This window comes from Phyllopteryx taeniolatus, chromosome 7 (genome assembly GCF_024500385.1).
Source record: "Phyllopteryx taeniolatus isolate TA_2022b chromosome 7, UOR_Ptae_1.2, whole genome shotgun sequence".
Classification (NCBI taxonomy): domain Eukaryota; kingdom Metazoa; phylum Chordata; class Actinopteri; order Syngnathiformes; family Syngnathidae; genus Phyllopteryx; species Phyllopteryx taeniolatus.
The window spans coordinates 1395123-1418100 of record NC_084508.1 but is presented as its reverse complement, the minus strand read 5'-3'; the positions used below and the strand labels follow the sequence as shown (position 1 = coordinate 1418100).

At 41.4% G+C, this 22978-nt stretch overlaps 3 protein-coding genes across 11 annotated transcripts in view; 2 read left to right on the top strand and 1 right to left on the bottom strand.

Moving 5' to 3' along the window:
• pomgnt1 (protein O-linked mannose N-acetylglucosaminyltransferase 1 (beta 1,2-)) overlaps nucleotides 1-5930 on the bottom strand; it is an 80594-nt gene extending 74664 nt beyond the window's left edge. For 2 of the 4 annotated variants that reach the window (XM_061778767.1, XM_061778766.1), the window contains exons 1-2: nucleotides 1835-2257; nucleotides 1417-1519 (exon numbers count right to left, since the gene is read on the bottom strand). In XM_061778767.1, coding sequence (XP_061634751.1) covers nucleotides 1417-1519; nucleotides 1835-1954 — 223 coding nt within the window. In that variant the 5' untranslated portion in view covers nucleotides 1955-2257. Of the gene's footprint in view, nucleotides 1-1416; nucleotides 1520-1834; nucleotides 2266-5824 lie in introns of those variants that run through there. The other 2 variants (XM_061778764.1, XM_061778763.1) reach the window with 2 other exon arrangements.
• On the top strand, nucleotides 3762-5728 carry LOC133480547 (interferon-induced protein with tetratricopeptide repeats 1-like). Its single transcript, XM_061778768.1, has 2 exons — nucleotides 3762-3831; nucleotides 4050-5728. Exons 1-2 carry the CDS (start codon nucleotides 3824-3826, stop codon nucleotides 5362-5364), a joined length of 1323 nt encoding a protein of 440 aa, XP_061634752.1. The 5' UTR covers nucleotides 3762-3823; the 3' UTR covers nucleotides 5365-5728.
• Nucleotides 5931-6794: 864 nt separating the features above from the next.
• The window catches only part of nek1 (NIMA-related kinase 1), a 49335-nt gene continuing 33151 nt past the window's right edge, over nucleotides 6795-22978 (top strand). Inside the window, exons 1-14 of one of the 6 annotated variants that reach the window (XM_061778204.1) lie at nucleotides 6795-6864; nucleotides 7184-7332; nucleotides 7415-7511; nucleotides 7616-7713; nucleotides 7844-7927; nucleotides 8013-8080; nucleotides 8172-8258; nucleotides 8716-8770; nucleotides 8886-9086; nucleotides 9169-9241; nucleotides 13166-13311; nucleotides 13401-13457; nucleotides 13633-13692; nucleotides 15026-15103. In XM_061778204.1, the coding sequence (XP_061634188.1) occupies nucleotides 7216-7332; nucleotides 7415-7511; nucleotides 7616-7713; nucleotides 7844-7927; nucleotides 8013-8080; nucleotides 8172-8258; nucleotides 8716-8770; nucleotides 8886-9086; nucleotides 9169-9241; nucleotides 13166-13311; nucleotides 13401-13457; nucleotides 13633-13692; nucleotides 15026-15103 (1221 nt within the window). In that variant the 5' untranslated portion in view covers nucleotides 6795-6864; nucleotides 7184-7215. The other 5 variants (XM_061778205.1, XM_061778203.1, XM_061778207.1 and 2 more) reach the window with 5 other exon arrangements.

The window sequence follows — 22978 nt, the reverse complement described above, 5'->3', positions numbered from 1 at the left end:
AGTTCTCCCACTTAAAAAGATGTCATTTTCATCATTGGTATACCTCACCTATGAAAGAGAAAATGAGGAAAGAAAAAAAAAATCCAGAAAATCGCATCGTCTGGTTTTTTAAGAATTTATTAGCAAATTATGGTGGAAAATAAGTATTTGGTCAAAAACAAGAGATCATCTCAATACTTTGTCCTATCCCCTTTGTTGGCAATGACAGAGGTCAAACTTCTTTTTTCACACACTGCTGCTGGTATTTTGGCCCATTCCTCCATGCAGATCTCCTCGAGAGCAGTTGATGTTTTAGGGCTGTCGCTGGGCAACACAGATTTTCAACTCCCTCCAATGATTTTCAATGGGGTTGAGCTCTGGAGACTGGCTAGGCCACTCCAAGACCTTGAAATGCTTCTTACGAAGCCACTCCTTTGTTGGCGGTGTGTTTGGGATCATTGTCATGCTGAAAGACCCAGCCATGTTTCTTCTTCAAACCCTTGCTGATGGAAGGACGTTTTCACTCAAAACCTCACGATACATGGCCCCATTCATTCTTTCCTTTACACGGATCAGTCGTCCTGGTCCCTTTGCAGAAAAATTGCCCCAAAGCATGATGTTTCCACCCCCACGCTTCACAGTAGGTATGGTGTTCTTTGGATGCAATTCAGCTTTCTTTCTCCTCCAAACACGACAAGTTGAGTTTTTACCAAAAAGTTATATTTTGGTTTCATCTGACCATATGACATTCTCTCAGTCCTCTTCTGGATCATCCAAATGCTCTCGAGCAAACTTCAGACGGGCCTGGACATGTAATGGCTTAAGCAGAGGGACACGTCCAGCACTACAGGATTTGAGTCCCTGGGGGCGTAGTGCGTTATTGGTGCTAGCCTTTGTTAATTTGGTCCCAGCGCTCTGCATGTCATTCACTAGGTCCCCCCGTGTGGTTGTGGGATTTTTGCTCCCACTTCTTGTGATCATTTTGACCCCACAGTGTGAGCTCTCCCGTGGAGCCCCAGATCGAGGGAGATTATCAGTGGATTCATATGTCTTCCATTTTCTAATAATTGCTCCCACAGTTGATTTCTTCACACCAAGCTGCTTACCTATTGCAGATTCAGTCTTCCCAGGCTGGTGCAGGTCTACAATTTTGTTTCTGGTGTCCTTTGACAGCTCTTTGGTCTTGGCCATAGTGGAGTTTGGAGTGGGACTGTTTAAGGTTGTCTTTTATACTGAGGAGTTCAAACAGGTGCCATTAATACAGGTAGCGAGTGGAGGACAGAGGAGCCTCCTAAAGAAGAAGTTACAGGCCTTGCTTGTTCGTAGGTGACCAAATACTTATTTTCCACCATAATTGGCTACTAAATAATAAATGGCTGACTGAATACTTTTTTGCCCCACTGTAGTTGTCCATAACATAATTCAGATTCTTAATACCATATTCTTGAGCTGCTGCTTCTTCACTGGCAACTCTTCTCGTGTCCAAGATAAGTTTAATATTCACTATGACTGTTACCAGTAGAAACAGTACAGCGCCAGCCTGTGGAAGCAAAAAGAAACAAACTGAATAATCATAGAAATGAGCGCTTCAAGTTTGTAGTCATGATTTTGATTACCTCTTGATGTTAAAACAATTACATAATGCTTTTAATGATTTGGGGAAATAAACGCAATTACAATTCGTATGGTCCTTGGTTTTAAGTAAGGCTCAACATTCTTCTCAATAGATTGGCCAAAATAGCGGCAATGGCGGAATCTGCATTTGCATCAGACAATAGTGACACTAGACGTATATGGCAAGCTCTGTTTGTGTCAAGACAAATCGAATAGATTATCATTGAAACTTTAGTCTCACCTGACAGAGCCGGCGAATTGTCCTCTTATGAAACACTTTGTATTTATAAGTGAGATACAGGCTTCTTTGTTGGCGGGGTATAAACGGCTTCGCTCGGGGGTTGGGAGTCCAAGTCTCCATTCTGCGTCCCGCAACACAACCGACATCCAGTCACATCCTCGTCTGCAACCGGTAACACTTTTCACAAAGGAGCTAAACACAAAAATGGAGCCACCGCCAAACAATGCAGAAGGACAATGGCCAAGATTGATACACACCGTATGTCTATTGTATGTTTTATCATATGCAAAAGTAAACTTTGTACTACCATTTGTAAGTCGGAGTCAAAAGAACAATTAAATTCAGCTACTGTATTTCTGCAACATGCTAAACGGTTAGCGTTCTGTCGCAGAATCAGTGATGTCACTCAGAAGACGCTCGCTTTTCGAGTTCTGTCGCAGAATCAGTGATGTCACTCAGATGACGCTCGCTTTTCTCCCTGCTTACTGGCTGAACGCAAACACGTGCAAACTGGATACTGCCTCCTACTGTTAGGCGCTACAAATTGCTTGATGTGGTTGAACTAATGTACGTGTCCTGTCCAATTTAAAAATGTGTATCTATTAAGACAACATTTGGAAACGGTGGGGGTAAAATAAAAAATACTAAATATACAGTTCATTCAGTTATATTCACAGTCTAAATGTTTAAATCCAAACATTACAATTAGAAAACATGACTTCAATACATAATACAAATATATTATACATATTGTATTACATATCTCCAAATGTTAAACATGTATTAACAAAAGCAACCCCAAAAAATTGCCAGAGCTACTTTTCTTTACCTTTGCAAAGAAATATGATCTTGAGAGACAATTCTTTGTGTTCCAGTTTAAAAAGGTGAAATGTTATTTCTTGATGAATAAAGATGGCAACATCCAACAGATCTCATCAAAATGAACATACAGTGCCATGAAAAAGATTTTAGATTTTAAAGATTTTGCCAAAGCATTTCAATCAGATTGAAGTCTGGACTTTGACTAGGCCACTCCAAAACCTCTTTTTTTTTTTTTTTTTTAAGCCATTCAGACAGTCGACTTGCTGGTGTGTTTTGGATTGTTGTCCTGCTTCAGAACCCAAGTGCGCTTCAACTTAAGGTCGCAAACTGATGGCCGAACATTACCTTCAGGATTTTCTGGCACAGTTTCCATAAGGTTCCAACGTTAGTCTCGTCAGTCCGTACTCTGTCCAAAAGTCTTGGGAATCATGCAGATGATTTTTTTTTTTTGGACCAATCCTGGGAAGGTTCACCACTGTTCCATGTTTTCTCCAGTTGTGGATAATGGCTCTCACTGTGATTCGCTGGCGTCCTAAAGCTGTAGAAATTGCTTTGCAAGACTGATACATGTCCATTACTTTGTCATGTGTTCTTAAATTTTTGAGGATAGTGGCATTTTGTTGCAAATCTTTCGGCCGACTTCATTTTGTCAGACAGGTTTTATTTGAGTGATTTGTCAATTGAACGGGTCTGGAGGTGATCCGGCTTGGGTGTTGTCAGTGAATTTGAACTCAGCTTTCCTGAAAAATGTGATTAGCCGGAGTTAATTCATAATTGAACAAGCGAGGCAATGACTTTTTTACACAGGGCCAGGTAGCTTTGAATAGTTGTTTTCCCTTAACAAATAAAATCACATTTAAAACTGCATTTTGTTTACTTGTTATCTTTGTCTGATATTCACATTTGTTTGATGATCTTAAACATTAAAGTGGGGAAACTATTTTTAAAAAAATGAGAATTTGAGACGGGGGTGGGGGGGGGGAATACTTTTTCACAGCACTGTATATATGTACATCACCATGTTTAACACAAAGTCCAATAACAATCTCCATGTTTCATGTTTTATTGCACCATAAAAGTTGAACTGATATTCTGGTGCCGCACCCAAAGTAACAAGTTCCATCAAGAGAAGAAATATCACCGTAGAAACAAAAAGATCCCAGCTACATGATGAGGTGAATGATTTCTTCTGTTTGTCACGCCTGATATTGTTAATATTTTATATTATTGGCGCTGTCGACTCTCCGCTACTTTTGCCTTTTGCTTCATCCTCTTGTCAATTGTCTGAATGTTCTATGTTCTGTCTTTCATTGAACCTCCTTTCTATTGTTTACTTATTTGCATTTGATTCTTTCGTTCCTTCTTTTTGAACATGGCTATCGTACTATTTCAGTGGCGCTCGGAGTCAAACGACGCTGAAAGCCGACCTGGAGAGCCTCCAGTGTCACTTCACATGGAACCTGAACCCGCCCAGATCCAAACTGTTCCTTCTCAGGGATAAGCTGGAAGACATTGGCACTGTGGAGGGATACAGCTGGCTGGGACATATTTACAATTTGCAGGGTTACATACACTACCAACTCGGAAGCACTAAAGATGCCCTGCGTTTCTTCGGCAGGGCTGCAGAGGCTTTGCGTCAGATGAGAAATACCGTCTCCGAGGAGGGCCCTTGGCTTGTGGTCAACTACGGGAACTTGGCTTGGCTGCACTACCACATGGGGAAACTGGCAGAAAGTCAAACTTACCTGTCCAAGGTTGATAACCTTCTGATTGAATATCCTTGTCCATGTCACGAGGAACTCCACTCAGAGATCTGTGCTGAAAAGGCCTGGGCCCTGATGAAATTTGGAGAAGACAATACCCTCCTGGCGGTGCACTATTTTCAGAGAGCCATCAGGATGCAGCCGGACATAATTGAGTGGCACACCAGTCATGTCTTAGCATTAGTCAGCACTTCTAAGCTTTATAAAACCCGACTCGATGCGAACACTTTTGAGAAAATGAAAATAGCTAGGAAACACGACCCGAAAAATCTCTACCTTTCAACAATTTACCTTGCAGCTTGTGCTGCTAGGGGAAGAAGAATTGAAGGCGAAGCCTGCCGATTGGCGAAGAACATTTTGAAAAAGCCTGTCAGCAGCTACAGTGGTATCAAACCGTTGCTTAAACTGTACAGAGTGTATCTATCAATTGATGAAGCTCTTGACTTGGCAGAGGAAGCTCTTGAGAGACATCCAGGAGAGCGTTATCTGAAGAGGTGTGCGGCAATCTGCTACAAAAAGAAAATCCTGTCACACGGGGACATTCCGCAGGAACAAAACGTGATTGACAAGGCAATCAGCCTCTATACAGAAGTTATTGCGCTCTACCATCAATCGTCCCTCAAAAGAAAAATAACTCTCGCAACCATATACGTAAAGTCAACTCACAACCGAGCTAAAGCTGGCGAGATGTTCGAGGAACTGCTACACCAGAGTGGTCAGGAACCTGGCGACAGACAGATGCTTTATAACTACTATGCAAAATATTTACAGCTCACTCAGAAGCAGAGCTACAAGTCCATCGAATATTACATGAGGGCAGCGGCAATACAGCATCCATCGGTCTATCGTGTAAACAGCATCCAAATTCTAAAGAAAATTAGAGAAAGGAACAGAAACCGAATGTGCAGAGAAATAGAGGACTTTCTCGACAACCTACCAGACTGAAAAATGTGCTTACAGTACTTGCCATTTGCATTAGACGCACCGGAGCTTTGTAGTTGTTCTTCTCTTAAATAATTTTATTTTTTTATCTTATTTTTTTTTTGACAGGAAAGATTTTTTTTTATTTACAGTCAGATTGTTTTTAAATTTGTCTTTGAAATCAGATGCAATATAATTGCAGGTGAAGAAAGTTGTATGTATGTAATGTAATACAGCATATAGGTGTGGATAGAATGTATCATTGTATTGCACATAAATTCTCAATTAGTCCCATGGAAAACTAGCATTTCTATTTATTTTTAGCGTACCACCAGGCCTGTTGCTGACACACTGTAATGAGTATAAAAACGTGAGGACGATGATGATGATCAATAAACACGTTCTATTACAAGAGTTGACCGTTTCGTGTGGGTAATGTCGAAATACACTGCAGACAGTATGGACTTCCAGCGCATATGTATACCTGTATGCATGATAATCGCTCATCGTACTGGTACATCGCTCCTTAGCGGATCACAAACCAAGAAGTTCAACGAACGAATCACTCTTCAGTTCTTCAGTTCCTCTGTTCACTGAACGAATCACTCTTCAGTACACACCAGTACACTAGTTCACTGAACCATTCACTTAAGTCCCTCCCCCGCCTGCACGGCGCTGCCTGACGCTGGCTGCTCATTGGTCATTCGCCGAAGATTCAGAAGTGAGTGACAGAACGCTTTCAACAGTTCCGTTTCCGCTCGCGTTCGACTCGCTCGCCTCACGGCGGCCAAGCTTAGAGAACGAATCATTTCATAAACTGATTCGGTTCAGTTCGTTCATTAAAGAGATTCGTTCTTCTGAATGAAACGTTCGCGAACGTGCCAACACTAGACGGCTGGCAGTGAATGAGTTTTAATTGTAAAAAAAAATAAATAAATAAATAAATAAAATACATTAAAAAGGGAACTCGTTAATAACTACCATGCAAGATCTGTGTCTTGTTCAAACTCAGTCAATCCGATAATTTATTAAATATATTTATCATCGATTGGAAGGACCTCTGATCGCTACTTTCAACTGCACATTTTACATTTATAAGTAATGAAATTGTCCCTGCTGAAATGATCACCAATGCCCACAATTCATAAATGTAATCGTATAAATACATTCAAATGGGCTGTCCATATTCTGAGGATTTTTCAATTACAATATGAGGTCACACAGATGTAAGTTATATTTACTAGGTTGGAAATCTGGACATATTTTCTGGTTTTGTGAAAGTGTTTTTCGTCGGCTTTTGGTTGCTATGGGGAGTGTTCACAGAAACGGCCATGTTGTGTGGGTGGGAACCACTATGTTATTTGACAATGAAAAATGACGGACAGTCGTATGAACCAGTAGCATATCGCCAGAGTTGACCGTGGCCAATAAGATTGAAGCTATTGACAGGCTGCTAGGGAGAACTCAAGTGTTGCAGAGGAAGGAATCGCAAGGGACGATGTCAGTTCGATAGAATAGCTAATGGTAAGCCAAACATGGCTTATATAACTCAGTTTTGATACAGTTCAATAGAAACGTATTTGTACATTTCATACTGTTGTGTTCGTGTGCCGGGGTTTCCATATGAGGGGGTATTTCCCTCCGTTCTCGTGACGCTCACTTGTAAGCACATTATTAGCTGTGTTGCTATCACTAATGTGCATTTCCACGGCGAAACCGGAACAAAAGTCCATTCTTTCACACTGAACCGCTCGTATTCTAAGCTCTAAGCCCTAGGTTTGTGTTAACGGCGTTTTTCTTCAGGATATTTGTTCCCAAGTTTATTTTCCTAGTTTATTTGCAGAACCAGCATGACATGCCAATTATGCCATTAACATGGACAAGTATGAAAGGGTGAAGAAAATTGGGGAAGGCTCATTTGGAAAGGCTGTCCTTGTCCAAGCCAAGAAGGATGGACACCAGTATGTCATCAAGGAGGTCAGCATATCTGGGGTAAGATCTGAAATTCATCAAGATTCCCCAGTTGTCAATAGACATTTTACATCATATGGATCCATAACATATGCATTACTAGATGTCCGACAAAGAGAGACAAGAATCCCGGAAAGAAGTTGCAGTTCTTGCAAACATGAGTCATCCCAACATTGTTCAATATAAGGAGTCTTTTGAAGGTATGCCTCAGTTGATTTATTAGCTGCAAACACGAAGGAATTATGCATCATCAATTGTATCTATTATTGTTGTTGTTGTTTTGCTATGCCATATGACTTTATAGAGGGCGGGTGTCTGTATATTGTTATGGACTACTGTGAGGGTGGAGACCTCTTTAAGAAGATCAACTCTCAGAGAGGAACGCTTTTCTCGGAGGAGCAAGTAAGTTACAAAATAGGAATATGGTTATGAATGTTCAGGGCGGAAAAATTGTTCTTTGATATAAAAGTGAGAGAAAATTGATCATGGGAAATATGACTTTGAATACACCTAAACATTGCTTCCCTTCTAGATCCTGGATTGGTTTGTGCAGATTTGCTTGGCACTAAAGCACATCCATGATAGAAAAATCCTTCACAGGGACATTAAATCACAGGTGCCAATGTAACACACAACTATACATTGTCTTCTGCATTGACTGCATTAAATATTATAATTGTAATCAAGCTGGCTTTTTATAGAACATATTTTTGACAAAAGATGGGACTGTGCAACTTGGTGACTTTGGGATTGCAAGGGTGCTTAACAGGTATAAGAGAGATCAAGAAAAATGGAGGCAATATTTGGGAATAATAAAGCATAAGCGGTGTTTGTTTTTCTTTCCTCTGACGTTTTTCCAGCACGGTAGAACTTGCAAGAACATGCATTGGAACCCCTTATTACCTTTCACCGGAGATCTGTGAAAATAAACCGTACAACAACAAAAGGTAATGGATCACTTCTGCATGTTGATGTGTCTTTCTTTGTCGGGAGCAGCAACATACTTTATTTTATTGATTTATATTTCTCTTACACTGAAGTGGAATTCCTGCAAGATGAGGTTTTGACATGAGAGTGGTTTGGGGGCTGCTGGTAAGTGAGGTTGTAAGGGGCCTGATGTCGGACTTTGAGGCGGGGGGGGGGGGGTAGAAGGACGTTGAACTGGATGCATTGAGTATTTGGGAGGATGGGAGTGAGATGTCACTGAAACGGGACTGTTGTGAGAAGAGCAGCGGCTAAGTAACGACAACAATCCCAACAAAAATGTTTCTTTTTACATCAATGAGGATGAATATCTGGCAATTAAGTACTGCTACATTACTGAATGCATGTAAGTGTACCCTGAATGTAATCTTAGTCCTGCCTCTGTATCTTCCTTACGCTCTCTTTTGCCTCCCTGTATAGTGATATTTGGGCTCTGGGCTGTGTCTTATATGAAATGTGCACCCTTAAGCATGCAGTAAGTATTCTGATAATGAGAGTATTCAATATATTTCACAGAGAGTGAGGTGAGGAAGAATAGGCACTTGTGAGACCGAGAATTCTAACCGTGTTATGAATGTGTATCTGCTCAGTTTGAGGCTGGAAATATGAAGAACCTAGTTCTGAAGATCATCCGTGGCTCATATCATCCTGTGTCTGTTCACTACTCCAAAGAACTGCGTTCTCTTCTGGGACAACTTTTTAAACACAACCCCAGAGAAAGACCATCAGTCAGGAGTGTACTGGACAAACCTTTCCTTTCTTTCAGGATCCAAAGGTTCCTCAAACCACAGGTAGAGTCAAACTTGTCAAGTCTGAATTCATACAAGCTTGAATGTTGACGGGTCTAAAAGCTTTTTTCTTTTTTTCATGTAGGTGATTGCTCAGGAATTCCACCAAAGTTGTATTCACAAGCAGCATAAAGTGGGTGCGCATCAGGGGTCAACAGGTAAGCGAACAGCTGCTGATTTGGGTATCTGTCGGGTAGTATTTATTTATTTTTAAATTAAAGCACATTCTCTTTGGCTCATCACCAAATAAAATAAAAAAAATCATTGATAAATTTGTATTTTTGAAATAATACAAAAATGTTTCTTATTTTTTCAAATAACTCTTACTGCCGGTATAGTAATTTATCAGGCCTGACATGTATTTCTTTAATTTGTGTTAGTCCACATCCACACTATTTACTGGTGACGAAAAGGACAGTGAATTGGTATTGTGATCATCACAAGGATATTGGACAGTCAGGATTTTCTTCAATTGAATGCCCGAAGGAGCTATATTGTAAACGCTCAGTCTTGATATTAGCAGTGCAGTTTTTGTGTGAATGTTCTATATTTTGAACCATTGGATAGCATGTGATTAGCATGTCTGTCTATAGCATAGCCCCTCAATAGGTGACCTATTTGTAGCCCCCAAACTGTTATTCCTCTACTGTGTGTTTTGGTTGTGTGTGTGTGTGTGTGTGTGTGAAAAAAAGTAATGGGCCCCCTTCTCAAATTCCTATATTTTTGCAGTTTCCCCACTTTAATGTTTCAGATCATCAAACAAATGTAAATATCAGACAAATATAACCCAAGTGAACTTAAAATGCTGTTTTTAAATGGTGATTTCATTTTTATTAGGGGGGGGGGCGGGGAAACGATTCAAAGTTACGTGGCCCTGTGTGAAAAAGTAATGGCCCCCTGAACCGAATAACGGGCCATCCTCAGCAGCAACAACTGAAATCAAGCATTTTCTAGAACTGGCAATATTTTGGCCCACTCGCCCTTGCAGAATAGTTTTTTTGGAGGGTTTTCAAGCATGACCAGCCTTTTTAAGGTTGTGCCACTGCATTTCAGTCGGATTCAATTCTGGACTTTGACTAGGCCACTCCAAAACATTATTATTATTTTTTTAAGCCATTCAGAAGTTGACTTGCTGGTGTGTTTTGGATCGTTATCCTGCTGCCAAACATAAGCGCGCTTCAGCTTGAGGTGACCAACTGATGGCTGAACACTCTCCTTCCGGATTTTCTGTTAATGAGGAGAATTCATGGTTCCATTAATCATTCCAAATTAATCAACATTGTTCAGGTCCTGAAGGAGCAAGCAGCCCAACAACATAACACTACCACCACCATGTTTTCCTGCTGGTATGATGTTGTTTTTTTGAGACGCTATCCTTCATTTACGCCACATGTAACGAGACACACGCTCCCCAAAAAGCTCAACTTTCATCTCATCAGTCCATATAACGTTCGCCCAAAAGTCTCTGGAATCATTCAGATGTTATTTTGCAAAAGATGAGCCTTTATGTTCTTTTTGGTCAGCAGTGGTTTTGCCATGGATGCTATTTTTGCCCAGTCTCTTCCTTATTTTTGTGTCATGAACACTGACCTTAACTGAGGCAAGGGAGGCCTGCAGTTCTTTAGAAGTTGTCCTGAGTTCCTTGGTGGCCTCCTGGATTACTCATTGCTGTTCTCTTGGGGTAATCTTTGTAGGCCAGCCACACCTGGGAAGGTTCCTCACTGTTCCATGAAAGGATAATTGCTCGCTGGAATCCTAAAGCTTTAGAAATGGCTTTTGTAACCCTTACAGACTGACAATTGCGCAATATCGTGACTTTCTTTGAATCGTGTCAATTTGTTGCAGCTTTTTAAACTCTTTTGTCCGGACAGATTCAGTTTAAGTGATTTCTTGATTGAACAGGTCTGGAGGTAATCAGGCTTGGGTGTGATTAGTGAAAATTAACCAAAAGTTGTGATTAGCCACAATTAATTCATGATTTAAGGAGGGTAATTACTTTTTCACACAGGGTCAGGTAACTGAATACAGACCTTCCATTCTGCTTGACCTAACAGTCGAACGGGACTACATTAGGTCATCCGTAGGTCTGGCTGGATCCACATTTTCGCGGAGTGTAACAAACTTTGAACAACAAAATGGACCGATCAATACGTGTCGAGAGATATCAAATAATATACATCCACACAGGACGCCGTGTCTGAACCAGAAATGAATTGGTACGTACAAGTGACGTTTTCTATTTTGTACATTGTACAAAATAGAAAACAAAACTATTGTCCATACAAACTATTCAATTCAGTCTATCAGCAATGTTGTTTGTTTGCAAAATGAAGTGCTGAGTTTTTATTTTGACATTTGAGATCTAATTAATCTGCTTTAATTAATTTTATTTTTTTAGGCTAGACTGAGGAAAGATGATGATAAATTCCATGAGGCAGATACAGTGGTATACCCCCCCCCCCCCACGTAAACATAACTGTGGTTTATCATACCCGGGTTACATTTTTATAGTCACACACAGGCCTGATACTGCCACACCTGTTGTCGATCAAGAAAACGCTTAAGTAGGACCTGCCTGACAAAGTGAAGTAGACCAAAAGATCCTCAAAGGGTAGACATCATGCCGAAATTTGTAGAAATTCAGGAGCAAATGAGAAAGTAACTGAGATTTATCAGTGTGGCAAAGGTTTGAAAGATATTTCTAAAGCTTTGAGACTCCAGCGAACCACAGTGAGAGCCCTTAACCAGCAGAGTTCCAGGACAAAAACCACTGCTGAGCAAAAAGAACATTAAAGCTCGTCTCAATTTTGCTTGATGTTTCCCAAGACATTTGGGAAAATACTCTGTGGTCTCATGAGACAAAAAGTTGAACTTTTTGGAAGTTGTGTGTCCTATTAAGATGCCGTGGCATGACCTTAAAAAGGCGATTCATGCTCAAAAACCCTCCAATGTGACTGAATTACAAAGATGAGTGGGCCAAAGTTCTTCCACAGCGCTGCGAGAGACTCATTACAAGTTACCGCAAACGCTTGATTGCAGTTGTTGCTGCTAAGGGTGGGCCAACCAGTTATTGGGTTAAGGGGCAGTCACATTTGCACACAGGGCGATGTAGGTTTGGATATTTGTCTTCCTAAATGATAAAAGCAATTGGAAAAACTGCGCTTTGGTGTTGTCCTTGACTAATATTTAAGTTTGTTTGATGATGGGAAACATTTATGTGATAAACATGCAAAAAAAAGAAATCAGGACAATGGCAAACAGTTTTTCACACCACTGTATTTGTTTTGGATTATCGACAGTGTCAGGTTCAAGACACCTAAAACACTTGTAAAAAATCAAGACAGACACAGAGGTAGTTCAGTTTTCAGACTTGCAAGGAGAAAACGGCCAAGAGTGTACTTAGTTACAGTCTCCAACCATTTTTCTGAGTTCACTCTGCCGGATTCTCTCTCTTTATTACTTTAGGGCAGTTCCCTTGTTACATATGAGTTACAACGTCAAAAAGGTGGGGGCATACATGCTTGTTGATCAGCACATAACACTCTTTGTTGTGGTTGAGACAGTAGAAGAATTATATACTTCGTATCAAGACACAGAAAGACTCCTCTCAAATTTGTCCTTGTACCTGCAAGCACATGACTGACTCATCCTGTGGGAGAAAACTTTGCACGCAGTGATAAAACATTTCTCTAACTACAAGTAAGCAGAAAAGCATAACACATAACTTATTTACATTTTTCCATCAGACAGACATCATGTTTTGTCTTGTGACACGACCTTAATAAATGGACCTTTGATTAATTGAAAAATGATCTGTGGCCATTTTAAGATTTGTATTTGAGTACCCATAGTCCACAGTATGCATGTGCCCTTTGATTGTTGTGAAAACACCCACCTCTTAATTCTAGCCATATAAGGATTATTTTTTATTTATTTATTTATTATTTTTTTTTTTTACTTGATTCCTTCGCAATTATTTCCCTTGCCTCATTTCAATTTACTGAAAGAATGACTAGTCATACACTTTGTAAAATCAGGCCATAAGCATCATAATTGATTGTTTGGTTTGTTTTTGTGACTAGCTAAGCGTCCTGCCCATGGTTCCATACCATATTCTGCAGCCAAGATTACCACACCAGCATGCAAATACGGAGTGCCTTTAACTGCGAGGAAGTTGTCTGTAACAAAAAAACCTGCAGACAGGAAGCCTGCTATGAAACATAAACCGGTTAGTAAGCTGCTGTGATGCCTGAACTGCACACTTGACTGATGACTCCTGCTTTTACATCCTCCTATGTTTTTGGAATTTATGCTCAGGCTCCTTCGTCCATCCACAGAAGAGTAAGTCAAGGGGAGGAAGATAGGCGAAAACAGGTACAATGCTCAGAGGGCCCCGGAAATGTTTACCATCAGATTTCACCGTATTTAATTTGGCGCGCTTGTCGTTTTTCGGTAACCAAACTTTTTCTTTTTAAGGTGCTACTCAGAGCACTTGTTCTCCCTCTTTGATGTCTCACTAAAATAATTTTTGGCTTATACTGTACGGCAGGAGGTTATCAAAAAAAGAAGGATGGAGCTGATTGATAAAGAAAAGCAACACAGAGAGCAGGTGAGCACACACACACACACACTTACGTGGTTATTGCTACACAGAGAACTGTACAATTGCTGTCAAACGTAAAGTTTACAAATTGTATGTGTCTGTCTTGGTGGCATGGTGGTTGACCGTTTAGCACATCAGCCTCACAGTTCCGAGGACCTGGGTTCAAATCTGCCCTCGCCTGTGTGGAGTTTGCATGTTCTCCCCGTGCCTGCGTGGGTTTTTTCCAGGTACTCCGGTTTCCTCCCACATCCCAAAAACATGCATGATAGGTTAATTGAAGACTATAAATTACCCGTAGGTGTGAATGTGAGTGCCAATGGTTGGTCGTTTATATGGGCTCTGTGATTGGCTGGTGAGCAGTTCAGGGTGTACCCCGCCTCTCTCCCAGAATCAGCTGGGATAGGGTCCAACACGCCTGCGACCCATCATGAAGATAAGCGGTTTGGAAAATGGATGGATGTGTCTGTCTTACAGAGCAGAGCAAAATAAGCATTATGAAAGGGAAAAGGTGGGTGGCAAATAGGCCTGTCACGATAACTACGATATCTAGTTATCGTTTGATAAATAAATTGGACACAATAGTTTTTCCGGACTCGATAAATTGTCATTGTTGTGGTGAGCCCGGCGTGTGGATCACAGTCAACAATTTGAACTGGGCTCATGGAAAATATACATGCATACAAAAAAGCTTTTTTTATTTATTTATTTTTTTTTAGTTTTTTTTTTTTTTTTTTTAAATCAACTTGGTTAGCAAAACAAACTTTCCGTCACATAGGAGACGAAGCATGGGCATACAGAACGCTTCCCGGCTCTATTCCATATGACTGCATACATGGTGAAAATGTACTTCTGATCGGTTTGGCAAAAAAAATATTCCATTCGGATTTGGCCTGCTTTGTCCCGTATGGAGAGGAGCTGGACCCAAGAGCAGGCGGAGGCAGATAGATTATGATGAACAGTTTATTAGGAAAGGTAATTGAGGTGGTCCTCGGTGGGTTGGCAAGCAGTGGTGAGGACAGGCTCTTTATTCGTTATTGCAGACCCAGTGTGATCCATATAACAGAGTAAAGAAAAACAATTTAATAGAGAGACAAGAAAGGATATAATAATACTATTTAAAAAAATAAAGTAAACAAAAAATAATAAGGGCGGTCCTTATTTTTCATGATTTCAGAGGCATTAAAAAAACATGATCGTTTATCGTTTTTTGGGACATTATATCATCTAAAAAAAGAACATTGTGAGAGGCCTAGTGGCAAACAAATGCATGCCGTGTATATTTGTTTAATTTCCTCACCAATTTACAATTAAATGATTATGAATTAATAATTTTTTTCAGATTAGTCGCATTAACCATGCCAGGGAGCAAGGCTGGAAAAATGTCTTGATATCAAGTACTGGAAGCCCAGAGAGGAAGGTACTCTTTAGTCATATTTTTTTACCATGATGCATAGTTATTACTGTGGCCTTTTTTTATTATATTATGTTCCACATTTTACTATTTTGTCAAACTGTATCCACTTTCCTCCAAAAGTATGAGAACAGTGAGGCCAATTACTTAATTTTTGCTGGAGACTGAAGACATTTGGGTTTCACATCAAAAGATGCATGTGAGACCGACTGTCAGTTCAGACTGGACCCAGAAGCAGGTGGAGGCTGAAGTAGTTTGTGGAGAATGATTTATTGAGATTGTATTCGGAGTTGACCTCCGGTGTGTAACGGCGGGCCGACAGGGAACGTGCGGGTGGCGTGAGCAGGTGGAAGGGCTTGACGGCGTGGTTGGGACGGATCAGCAAGGGGGGCGCACGGAAGGAGCACTGAGGATGAGGAAGAACATGGAGGTTCGAACAATTGCAAGAAAAGGCGTAGCTTAGGTGCGAGTATAGAGCCGGTGTACCACGGGTGAACATTAATACTCTGGCAGTGGAGTCCTGGATCTGGCAGGCTTAAATGCAGGCAATGATGAAGGCTGATTGACAACAGGTGCGCAGCCGAGGTGGTGAAGATTACTGGGAAGAGCGAGAGAAGGAGAGGGGAAGGTCGAGAGGGGCGCAAAGCACCACCCAAGCTCCAACATAGGAACTGCAGGGCACAGCTCCTGACACCGACAGGTGTTTCGTTGCCCTTGTCCAATTACATTGACTCATCAAACATTAAATAGTGCTGAATGTTGCTTTGTTTTCGTATTTGGGACTTTTCTTTGAAGACTACATTTTATACTAGCTGTAGGGGAAACTTAGACACCTATCCCACTGGCCTCAAGACGAGTTGGTCAAATTGATCGCATATGCAACCTTTTTTTTCAGCTTGTGCGATGAAAGATTTCATCATGTCGCACTTGCGCGAGTGCATGTTTTAATGGTTAAAACGCACCTTTCTACCCCACTGCAATCTCCTCCTCCTGTCATCTGTGTGTGCGTGTGTGTGTGTGTGTGTGTGTGAGAGAGAGAGAGCAAAAGAGACTGTGTGTAAGAGAGAGCGAGACTGCATTCGCCTCCTCCTGTCAGCTGTGAGAGAGAGAGAGCGATAGAGAGAGAAACGTCTCGTTATGACCGCTGCAAGATGATTGGTTGCCTGCCTCAGCATTATTGACTGCCTCTTACAGATAAGACGCACACTATTATGCACAGCATCGTCGCATACACGCGCCCCACATATGCGCGTCACAGACAGGCTACCGTTGTTTCTGGCCAGTGGCCGCCACGTAACTACAGTGGATTCACGCTGGCCCGGCCGCTACTTAGTCATTTTAAATGACAAGTGTGAGCTGTCAATGCATCTGGACTGCTGGTGAGCAAGCTTGCTAGCCCGCACCTTACCTCGTAAAGTCCGGTAAGACCGTTAAACTCCTCCCTCTGCAAGTCACCCACAACTTTTCTTTTTACACACATTATCAAGGTTGTTACATTTGTCCCTGGAATAAAATAAAAAGTTGTTTCCCAGAGTGACGTCACATATGATAGACTTAGAATTACAAGAATGCGTGCGGGCGTGTGTGTTGTGGGGGGTGTGGGGCTATACTGCTAACTGCAAAGATTGCCTGCTTAATTTCTCTCGTTTTCATTTCACTCGTTATAACAATCATTTGCAGAGGTTAGCTAGTTTATCTATCTATCTAAATACCTAGCTACCTAAGTAACCCTCCCAACCCTGTTTATGGCATAGATGTATGCAAAGTTTAAAAAACCCAGACTTCTTTAAAGAGGATAGTATAGGAAAACAGTTTGCAGTAGTATTGATTTATCCATGTTCTGTTTGGGACTATAAGTTTATATAGGTAAATTTTTTTATAGTAAATACATTGGAAAATAGTGTGACTAATCATAAACGTTACTTTTATATGATGGTGGTACTCTGATGTATCATGGTGGTGGTAATGCTAAAAAAATAAGTGGGTTAGGAGCCTTCACTGTAAGAGCTGGCTGCTGGCTCCTCTGAGTCGAACAAATGATCAAATAAAAGTTAAGCCTATGGTCTCCTCCAAAAGTATTGTAACGGCAAAGTCAATTCCTTTGTTTTTGTTGTATACTGAAGACATAAGGGTTTCAGATCAAAAGATGAATATGAGATAAAAGTTCAGAATTCAAGTTTTTATTTCATGGTATTTACAGCTACATGTGTTAAACAACCCAAAGACAGTTCTCTGGTCTTCATGTTTGGTTAACAGCAAATGCAGTTTTCACAGGTCAAACCCAAAGCCAAAAACATATACTAATGTTTGAACAATCTAAAAGGCATCCCTTTTTTCAGGAGGTACAGTATGACCTTTTTAAGTGGGAGAACTTGAACAATTGGTGGCTGACTAAATACTTTTTTGCCCCACTGTAGATGTGTTAAACAACTCAGGACAGAGCACCTTTTCTTTGAAGCCACCCACTTTTCAAGTGACCAAAAGTATTGGAACAGACATTATTAAATTAACTTAAAGTGAAAAACATTTAATATTCGGTGGCATAACCCTTACTTGCAGTAATGGCATCAAGCCTGCGACCCATTGACTTCACCAGGCTGTTGCATTCTTCATTTTTAATTATTTTCCAGGCCTTCACTGCAGCCTCATTCAGTTATTGTTTGTTTCTGGGGGTTTCTCCCTTAAGTGTTATCTTCAGGAGGTAAAGTGTATGCTCTCTTGGGTTAAGGTCCAGTGATTGACTTGGCCAGTCTTAAGACCTTCCACTTTTCCCCCCCTGATGAAGTCCTTTGTTGTGTTGGCAAAGTGTATCGTGTCATTGTCTTGTTGCATGTTTCTCCTGATTAGTTGAGATGCATTTTTCTGTAAATTGCCAGACAAAATGGATTTGTAGACTTCAGAATTCATTCTGCTGCTACCATCATGAGTTACATCATCAGTAAAGACAAGGAGCCCGTTCCAGAAGCAGCCATACAAGCCCAAGCCATGACATTACAGCTATGTGCCAAAAACATAGAATATCGAGGGAAAGTCTATTTATTTCAATAAGTTGTTTCAAAAAGTGAAACTTATGTTATATTAGTTGACCACACACAAAGTGAAATATTTCAACATTTGTTTAAATTTTGATGATTATGGCAAAAAGACAAAAAAACAAATCCAGTATTTCACAAAATGAGAATATTTCATGTGACCAACAAAAAAGGATCGTAAACACCAGAAATGTTGGCCAGATCGTCTGCATTTCTGCGTTTCTGTTCCCTCATCTTCCTCTTGACAATACCCCATACATTTTCAATGGGGTTCAAGTCAGGCAAGTTTGCTGGCTAACAAAGTACTGTTATTTCATGCCCATCCACCATGCTTCACAGATGAGCTTGTCTGTTTTGGATCATACGTAGATCCTTTCTTTCTCCATACTTTGGCCTTTCCATCACTTTGGTAGAGGTTAATCCTGGTCCCATCAGTCCATAAAACTTTGTTCCAAAACCTTTGTGGCTCATTTCTTTGTCTTTGCAAAATCCAATCTGGCCTTCTGATCCTTTTTGCTGATGAGCGGTTGGCATCTTGTCGTATGGCCTGTCTATTTCTTCTCTCAGTCTTCTTCAAACAGTGGATTGTGATACCTTCAGCCCTACCCTGCGGAGGTTGAAGTGGCTGGGGAGAAGGACGTCTGAGCTTCTCTGCTTAAGCTGCTGCCCCGACAACCTGACCCCATATAATCGGAAGAAAATGGATGGATGGCTAAAGATTTGCTCAAGCATACAAGCTCATATCTGAAACTCAGTGGAGGTAATTTCATAGCTTGATGAAGTGAAGCAATGAGTGAAGATCCCTCATTTAGTGCTTGGAAATGTAGCTGTTTTACATTCCTTATATTACATCTTATTGGATAAAGACTGACCAATGACTTTTGATTGTACACTGCTGTCCAAATTATGATGACATTTTTCTCAGATTTTTCCCTGAATAGGCAATGAAAATGATGCTTATCATCATGAGGGTCGCAGGTGTGCTGGAGCCTATCCCAGTTATCTTTGGGCGAGAGGCGGGGTACACCCTGGTAGCCAGTCAATCACTGGCACATACAAACAAACAACCATTCGCACTCCCATTCACACCTACGGACAATTTAGAGTCTTCAATTAACCTACCATGCATGTTTTGGGGATGTGGGAGGAAACTGGAGGAGCCGGAGAAAACCCACGCAGGCACGGGGAGAACATGCAAACGCCACACAGGCGAGGCCGGATTTGAACCCAGGTCCTCAGAACTGTGAGGCAGATTGGCTAACCAGTCAACCAATGTGCCGCCCAAACCTCCCTCGCTGATCCAATCAATGACGTCATTGATCGGCTCAGCAAAAGACATTTACTCCACGTCGCCATCGTGTACAGTATATTCGAATCCAAAATCTAGTTTATTTTTAGCCTTGTCACGTGTCTTTTGGCGTAGTACTGTATCTGTATCTATGTACTGTATCTGACCACCAATAAAGTTATTTAAAAAAATAAAAATAAAAAACATGTCAGCAGTGTTGGCCAGACAAAACGCAATGCCCGGATCAGACTACAAGGCAAACTTGGTCTTTCACGATTGCACTACGTCAGACTACTGCGATAAAATCTTGTATTTCGATACCACTGCATCCCATTTTTTACAATTACTGGGCTTCATCTTGTCAACTCAAATGTGACTGGATACACTCGTTACCATGGCGACGACAACAATAATGGATCGCGCTCTATGTTTATAAGAACAAAATGGGGGAAAATGCGTGTGGGTGGTCACCGGTACCCGGGAGAGGACGTTCGTTTAAGGCTTGCTTTAGGTATGTTTACATACTTTTAATATGATACCACTCGGAAGCAGGCATCAAAACGAATTAGTTATGTAGCCTAGCAAGCTAGTGCCAGCACTAATGGTTGTAAGCGAACACGCAGGCGTTCTGTCGAATCATGCTCTAAACTTTTGGTGCGTGTGAGGTAATTTAATTACAATAAAGTAGTTTAATTACAGTAAGTTAGCACCCATTATTTTTGTCATATTTTAATGTTGGTTTGACCTGACTGATTAGAATACATGATCTGATTAGAGCAGTGATTTCCAACCTTTATGCAGCCAAGGCACGTATTTTACAATTGGACAATCTCACGGCACACCTACAAACAAAAAGTGGATACATTAATTACTTTCTGCCATTTAATAGAAGATCATTCATTTGTTCTGTCACTATGCCTCACTGGCATAGATAGATGAACAGAGATACATTATTTGTTGTAAATATAATTTTATTTAGCAATTAAGTATACAAGTATATACAGTAAATCTCCTTTTGGCTTCTCTCGTTAGGGGTTGCCACATCATGTCATCCTTTACCATGTAAGCCTATCTCCTTCATCCTCCTCTCTCAAACCAACTGCCATCATGTCTTGCCTCACGACATCCATCTCCCTTCTCTTTGGTCTTCCTCTAGCTCTCTTGCCTGGCAGCTCCATCCTCATCACCCTTTTACCAATATACTCACTATCACTCCTCTGGACGTGTCCAAACCATCGAAGTCTTCTCTCTCTAACTTTGTCTCCAAAACATCGAACCTTGGCTGTCCCTCTGATGAGCTCGTTTCTAATTTTATCCAACCTGGTTACTCCTAGAGCGAACGTCAACATCTTCATTTCCGCCACCTCCAGCGCTGCTTCCTGTTGTCTCTTTTATTGCCACTGTCTCTAATCCGTACATCATGGCTGACCTCACCACTGTCTTATAAACTTTGCCCTTCATCCTAGCAGACTCTTCTGTCACATAACACACCTGACACCTTCCTCCACCCGTTCCAACCTGCTTGGATCCATTTCTTCACTTCCTCACCACACTCACCATTGCTCTGGACTGTTGACCCCAAGTATTTAAAGTTCTCCACCCTTGCTATCTCTTCTCTCTGTAGCCTCACTCTTCCCCCTCCACCCCTCTCGCACATATATTCCGTCTTACTTCGGGTAATCTTCATTCCTCTCCTTTCCAATGCATGCCTCCTTCTTTCTAATTGTTCCTCCACCTGCTCCATGCTTTCACTGCAGATCACAGTGTCATCTGCGAGCATCATGGTCCACGGGGATTCCAGTCTAACCTCATCAGTCATCTTATCAATCGCCACTGCAAACAGGAAAGGGCTCAGGGCTGATCCCTGATGCACCTCCACCTTAAACTCCTCTGTCACACCTAACCACTGTTCTGATGGCCTCATACGTGTCCTGTACTATTTGAACATACTTCTCTGCCACTCCAGACTTACGCAGCTAACCTCTTTCCTTGTATGATTTCCTGTACTTTTGTAGTTCCACCATCAAGTCTCATTCTCCCCTTTCCTGCCAGAAGATACACCAAGTACTCTCCTGCCTGTTTCTCTGATCACCTTGGTTGTAGTGGTCCAGTCTTCTGGAAGCTCCTCAGGTCCACCGATAGCCTGTCTCAGCTCTTCCCGAAAAGCCGCACAACACTCTTCCTTTCTCAGCTTCCATCACATGGTTCTCTGCTCTGCCTTTGTCTTCTTAATCTTCCTCCCCACCACCAGAGTCATCGTACACACCACCATCCTACGCTGTCTAGCCACACTTTCCCCTACCATTACCTTACAGTCAGTAACCTCCTTCAGGTTACATCGTGTGCACAAGATGTAATCCACCTGCGTGCTTTTACCTCCGCTCTTGTCGGTCACCCTATGTTCCTGCCTCTTCTAGAAAAAAGTGTTCACTACAGCCATTTACATTCTTTTTGCAAAGTCTACCACAATCTGTCACTCCAAGTACCTTTCCTGGATGCCGTTACTTACCCATTACTTCTTCATCACCCCTGTTTCCTTCACCAACATGTCCGTTACAAACTGCACCAATCACGACTCTCTCCCTGTCTGGGATGCTCAGGACTACTTTGTCTAGCTCCTTCCAGAATTTCTCTTTCACCTCTAAGTCACATCCTACCTGTGGGGCGGCTAATCACATTATGCATAACACCCACAATTGAAAGTTTCAGCCTCATCAATCGGTCTGATACTCTTTTCACCTCCAATACATTCTTAGCTAACTCTTCTTTTAAAATAACCCCTACTCCATTTCTCTTCTCATTGACACCGTGGTAAAATCATTTAAACCCTGCCCCTACACTTCTAGCCTTACTGCCTTTCCACCTGCTCTCCTGGACACACAATATATCAACCTTTCTCCTAATCATCATGTCAACCAACTCCAGAGAATTTCCTGTCATAGTCCCAACATTCAAAGTCCCCATATTCAGTTCTAGGCTCTGTGCTTTCCTCTTCTCTTTCTGCCTCAGAACCCGTTTTCCACCTCTCCTTCGTCTTCGACCCACAGTCGCTGAATTTCTACCGGCGCCCTGCTGGTTAACGGTGCCGGGAGAGGACGTTGTTAACCCGGGCCACGACCGATCCGGTATGGAATTCTTTGGATGAACGCTCATACTTGTTTGGCAAATTTTTTTTAAGCTGGGTGCTCTTCCTGACACAACCCTCTGCATTTATCCGGGCTTGGGACCGGCCTACAGTTTGCACTGGCTTGTGCGCCCCATAGGACTGCAGTCTAGTGTATATACAGTAAATGAACAAGTCATTTAAATAGACCCATTGCTCCATCTTGTGATCGGTTATCGTTTTTTTAAACTCGCTGATCGGTGATTGGCCCCAAAAATCCTGATCGTGTCAGGCCAAATTTTATACATTATATGGAACTGAAACTAGTCAGTTGTGCAATTTACAGCATAAGGAGGGCATATTGACTGATATCATAAGCCATTTCAATCAAAAACAAAGTTTGCGTTACATTTTGACATCGGACCCCTTATTTGATAGTAGTGTCACAATTCTTTTAT